General features: G+C 32.8%; 1 protein-coding gene across 1 annotated transcript; it reads right to left on the bottom strand.

Moving 5' to 3' along the window:
* Positions 1-3,751: 3,751 nt before the first annotated feature.
* On the bottom strand, positions 3,752-5,002 carry LOC145017681 (uncharacterized). Its single transcript, XM_078975672.1, has one exon. It carries the CDS (start codon positions 4,971-4,973, stop codon positions 4,008-4,010), a length of 966 nt encoding a protein of 321 aa, XP_078831798.1. The 5' UTR covers positions 4,974-5,002; the 3' UTR covers positions 3,752-4,007.
* Positions 5,003-5,844: the final 842 nt, after the last annotated feature.

Genomic DNA, 5,844 nt, shown 5'->3' with positions numbered 1-5,844 from the left:
TACCAACAATTAAGGTGAAGCAGTTGGATCGAGAGTTTTTGGCTCTCACGCAGACTACGAAGACTATGGAGAAGATCACAAGTACGTTTAGGGAGAGGGCACTACTGGTTCCACAGTATACTACAGATGAGGTAATGAAGATGACATGGTATCATGACATGTTGAGAACTTACATCAAGGAATTCGTCATTATGACAACTTGTACAAATCTTGAGTAGATGATTGATGCGATACAAAACAGAGTGATTGAGTTGGAGTTTCATGAGAAGAGGAAGACGCCATAGGTTCAATATATAGTGGTGCCAGCTAAGAAGCTCAAGAATTTTGATTCACATTTTGGGGGGAAATAGGCTTAGGGCCAATGTTGCAATTGTGGTAGGTTGCACGAAGGAACTTACCATATGACTGGGTCGGGTTGTTTCAAGTGAGGCCAGACAGGACACTTTAGCAGAGACTATAAGCAACGGCACTGATATGTTTCCACTATAATTAGATTAGACACAAAAGGCCGATTGTCCGATTTTATCTAGTCAAACAGCATGAGCACCTACTTTAGCCACCTAGAAGATGATTAATGGTCATCCAGTCAGCATGGAGGCTCTTGTGGAGAAGATTCACACTTTCTAGTGGACAGAAGAGAAAGTAAGAAAAACACTACAAGTCGTTGTCGGTATGCATTCATTTATTTATTCTATGTTGCTTTCCTTTTATGCTATTATTGTTATGTTTGTGATTAGGTATGTTCCTAGTAAATGTTATGCTTGATCTTATTCTTTTTCATTCAAGTGCTAGTAGGTCGCTATGTCTCTTGCATTCGGCAAGAGCTTTGTTATCGCTCTGGGAGCATTAAACCACCCTCTGGTGGTGGAGATTGTTGATGATCGCACCGTTAGAGCATCGAGGGTTTATCGGAGATTCGTCTTGGAGATGTTCATCATGTAGTTTTCTATCGATCCCATTTCTATTCTCTTGGAGAGATACATTTCATTATGAGTATGGATTGGTTGAGCTTGTTTGGGACTATGATTGACGTGCAGTTTACACGATTGATTTGAGGTCTTGGTATCACCATATAAGAGTCAAAGACAAGGATATTTACTTTACGATTTGTTATAGACATTACAAGTTCATGGTGATGTCATTTGGGCTCACCAATGCACCAATGGTGTTCATGGATCACATGAATTGGGTACAGGATGATGTTAGATTGGTCGGTCACAAGTTTTACAAATATCGATAAAATTCTTTTAAAACTTTTAGGATTATTGTTTGTGAATATATTTATCTTTCAGGAGTTCCTTATTTCCTATGATTTCTTAATCTAATAATCCTATTTTCTTTTACTGAATCTTATCCTTAGGACTATCTATCCTAATTATATTAAATATTCTTTCTTCCGAAATCTTTTGCTTCTTTTAGGATATAGTACATATCCTTAAATTTTATAATTTATATCAAATCAATCGTATCATACAACTATTGAAGGCGTCCCTCTAGGCAGTTAGGTTAAGATTTCCCAAACAACATTACCATGAGCCCCTATAATCAACGTTGTGGACCGATAAATAACACCAACACGACGCTTCATCGGATGTCGAAAATATTACTTTTATACTTAAGAAAGTTATCCTGCTAGGATTGTATTTTGAAATTGCATATGGTGGTGTCATCTGCGTATAGATCTATACATATCTTTCTGGCTCTCGCAAGATTAACGATTATAGGTTCGAGGTTTAGCCGAATTTAATCATGCTACAAGATGAATAACAACAACTCACTAACACGTGTGTGCCTAATCTTAAGTATGATTATCATTTTATATTTTTCTTTACTAAATCTTCTTTGATATCATAATCATATATATATATATATATATATATATATATATATATATATATATATATATAATATCGTTTATAGATTTTGTCTGATATGTTATGGTACAATTAAGTACATTGTCTATCTTTACATTTTCTTCCATAGTTGTCACTTAATATATATATATATATATATATATATATATATATATATATATATATATATATATATACTAGTTATGATAATTTATATAACAGGATAATAGGACAAAGTAACAGCTAAGTACAATACATATCCTAAAACTGTGTTATCATTAGTTCTAAGTACTATGTTATCCTAGACAAAATTACCAGCATAACAACTATGTATAATCCTTTCCTAGTATATCGGGTAGTATAAGTCCAAAAACGCTCTCAGAATTTACATCTAAGGTGTGCAAGTGCCTCAACGGTTTATGAAATCAGATAAAGTCAGTGTTATATTGGCTTGGTTTCTTAAAACGATCGTATCTTTTGTATACGAACTCCGTTTTGGACGTTCTTTATATATCCGCGATCAGAAACACAGGTACTACGAGTCTAGAATATTTTCTTTATTAACAGATGTTTAATACAAAATTTCATTTTTTTCAGATGTTAACTAGAGTTATAGTTTGTGTTTTTTAAGATTCGTTTGACATTTTCCATAATTGGAGATAAAATACCATTTCATATCCTTTTGCATTTGAAATGAAATTATATATCAACTAAAACGTGCATTAAAATTCAATCGGTCAAGATACAAAATGGTTTGCGTTGAACTAATTGTTTACAAATTCAAAGATGTCACACTTAGCTACAGTAGTCCCTACACACATAAGTTAAGTTACATTTTAGTATATATTAGTAACTGCACTTTACTTCGGTTTTTTACGTGTTATGTTATGTATTAGGAGTGAGAATTGATTTACAAAGTTCAAAGTTGAGAGGGTTAAAGTAACATTCTAAAAATGAGATGGTGGAAAATGCATTTTACATAGTAGATGAGGTAAAAGTATATTATATATACTATGGGATAAACACAAAAGTTTAAAAAACAAATGGTCAAAGTAACATTTTACAAAGTTGAAATTAGAGAGGATGAAATGGATATTTAAAAAAAGTAAAGGTATGAAAATATTATTTTACAAAATAGATGGAATGCAAGTGAAGGAGTATAAGGTTGAGAGATTAAACTTGAAGTTCATTCAGTGAAATATTTGTAAATTGTTTATGAAAATTTGTACTTATGGCTATTGTGTGATTGTCTCACACAAAGAAAGTTGCATTTTGTATATAGACGAAGGGATAAAAATGATATTTTACAAAGTTAACACTAGAATAAGTGAAAGCGATACTTTAAAAAGTAAATGAATAATATCATTTTACAAAATAAAGGAGTTGAAAATGACGGATACAAAGTTTAGGGATTATAGTTTCACTTTACGCGTTGACATGCTTGTACATTGTACATTACCACTTGACGGGAGAAAAATATAAAAGTTTAAAACATGATTGGGTGAAAATAACATTTTACAAACTTGAAGGTGGAGGGAGTGAAAGTAATATTTTACAAAATTGAAGGTGAATAGGGTGAATGTGATATTTTAAAAAGTAAAAGAATGAAAAATATCATTTTACAAAATAGAAGAGCCACAAGTAACATATTATACAAAGTAAGAGTTGCAAGTGGCATATTATATAAAGTTTGAGGGATTAAACTTGAAGTTCCCGCATTAAATACTTGTACATTCTGCATGAAAAAAATGTATATTTTAGCTACAATAGCTCACATATGAAGAATTGGTTTTTGTATATATTTATGATATATAACTAGGATAAAAAGAAAAATATTTCATAAAAGTAAGAGGCAGAAAAAACGATAAAACTTTGAGATTAAAAGTGTAAATTCAAAGTATTAAAATTGAAAATTATACACGAAACCTTTCCATTTCTTCGTAATGCAATTCGCATTCAAACATCTTTATATTTCCAAAAGGAAGTTTTACAAAGGTTTTTTTCAATAAACTCTACCAAAAACACAAAAAACTCAATTTTATCACGTATATGTTATTACACCTTCCAAATTTCAATAAGTAAAGCATATGTATTCACCAAGAAGCACTCTTAAATAAATCTTAATATTATATTAATACCATATATTATTTAGTTTTAAGCATTCTGAGCTTCTAAAAATGAATTGAAGTCCTCCCGAGCCTTGCGCATACGAGGTGTGATGCACGAAGATGGTGACGCCGAAGGCGAAGATGTTGAAAAGCGTACGTGACGACGGGAATCATTTGACTTCCTTTCTCCACCACCTTTCGTCTTAAGAACTCCTTTCACATCCTTATCAAACAAAAAGGCCGAACTCACCGGCAAAGTAGCGTCATTGCTCGTTTGTATCAGCTCTAGAGGCAAATCAAAGTAAAGGTTTGAGGAAAAACCACTCCCTCCATCATCATTAAAAAACCCTGATGACCTCCATGATCCACATTCGAATTTTTCAAGAGACACCCTTTGGGATATCACGTGTCTAGTTTCTTCTCGATCCTCTCTTCTACTTCTCATGACCGGTTTACCCTTACCGAAACCTGGCAAGAACAAGCAAAGAGCTCCGCATTTGAAATCCTCCTCGTTACGTTTCTTTGCCTCTATGATTCTTGTGTAGTCGCCATCTTGTGTTGTTTGACCTCTGGGCGTACTATCAGCACTAACACTCATGGTGCTAGTTTTGATGTTAGTAAGGTCAAACTCATCGTATTGTAAAGATGGTCTCCCTCCACCACAAGACTTGCTTCTTTGCAAGTGGTTTTCTTGAAGCCAAACAAGACGAGAAAGAGCTAAAGAGTGTTGATGGGATAAAGAAGTGGCCTTGGTTGAAGCTCTTTCCAGAGCTTGATCATGGTCCTTGCCTTTTGTACTTGGTTGAACCCCACGAGGTGATGAAGAAGCTGAATTCGGGAGACTTGTGCTAAGAAACTTGTTCTTTTTCGGCATCGAATGCACTTGTTTTTTGGTGATTTGAGGATTTGGTAAACCCGAACTTGGATATTCAATAATTTCTTTCATAGAAATCGGATCTATTGAAATCTGTCTCTCTTTTTGTACGCCATCTTTAACCATCTCGGTCGACATTGGCACAATAACACTAAATTCTCGGAAAGATCTGGTTACAAAGTAAGGATAACCGATGCATGTACATATATATATGTACATCATGGAAGAAGTAAGAAGGTGGATGGCATGATTTGTTCCAAAGATGATGTTGTTCAAAGTAGTGATTAGCATGTATTTTTCTTTTCTAAGAAAATGGTGATGCGAACGTCATCAAGAAGGAAGTCAACAGATTACTTGTTTGCACATAGTGATGAAACAATTATTTATATGTTTATTGAGTCAACTCCAATATGTCGTTGAAGATTAATATCGGGACACATGGACATCGATTCTGTATAATTTCACACTTGTATGTATGTCACTAGGTTAGGTGCATGGCAGCATCAGCAAGCAAGAATAGGTACAAGTAGATTATGTTTAGCATTGTTGTTGGATCATATTTGCAAGCGTAAATCATCATTGGCTTTGTTGCTGAAAAATGACGTGCAAATTATTACAATATGTTATTGAAATTGTTATACTTAGCAAATTTTAGGTAACTTTATTATTAATTACTTTATTCAAATGAATTTTGGAGTTGCAAAATCAAGTTTCTAGAAATGATTATGTAACATCCTTCCAACATGTTATAGTATTAGTTTAATTTGCTCAACTATAATTACATTCCTTTGTATAACATAAATAAATAAATAAAGTTTAATTTTAAAGAAAACCGTAATAAAATACTTACATATTGGTCTAATAATCAATTTAGTCAATATATTTTTTTTTATTCAATTAAATCCCAAATACCGGCAATCATATTCAATTTAACTTTTTGATCTAGTTAGCGGATTTGTTTTGAATATGTTTTTTCTTTATAAACTCATATTTATACAAAAAAAAAAAA

The sequence above is a fragment of the Lactuca saligna genome, chromosome 9, assembly GCF_052625555.1.
Source record: "Lactuca saligna cultivar CGN05327 chromosome 9, ASM5262555v1, whole genome shotgun sequence".
Taxonomy (NCBI): Eukaryota; Viridiplantae; Streptophyta; class Magnoliopsida; order Asterales; family Asteraceae; genus Lactuca; species Lactuca saligna.
This window is presented reverse-complemented; position numbering and strand designations above follow the sequence as displayed.

What these genes read in the sequence shown, in the direction of transcription:
- LOC145017681 (XM_078975672.1), bottom strand. Translation starts at nt 4,973, where the DNA reads ATGTCGACCGAGATGGTTAAAGATGGCGTACAAAAAGAGAGACAGATT.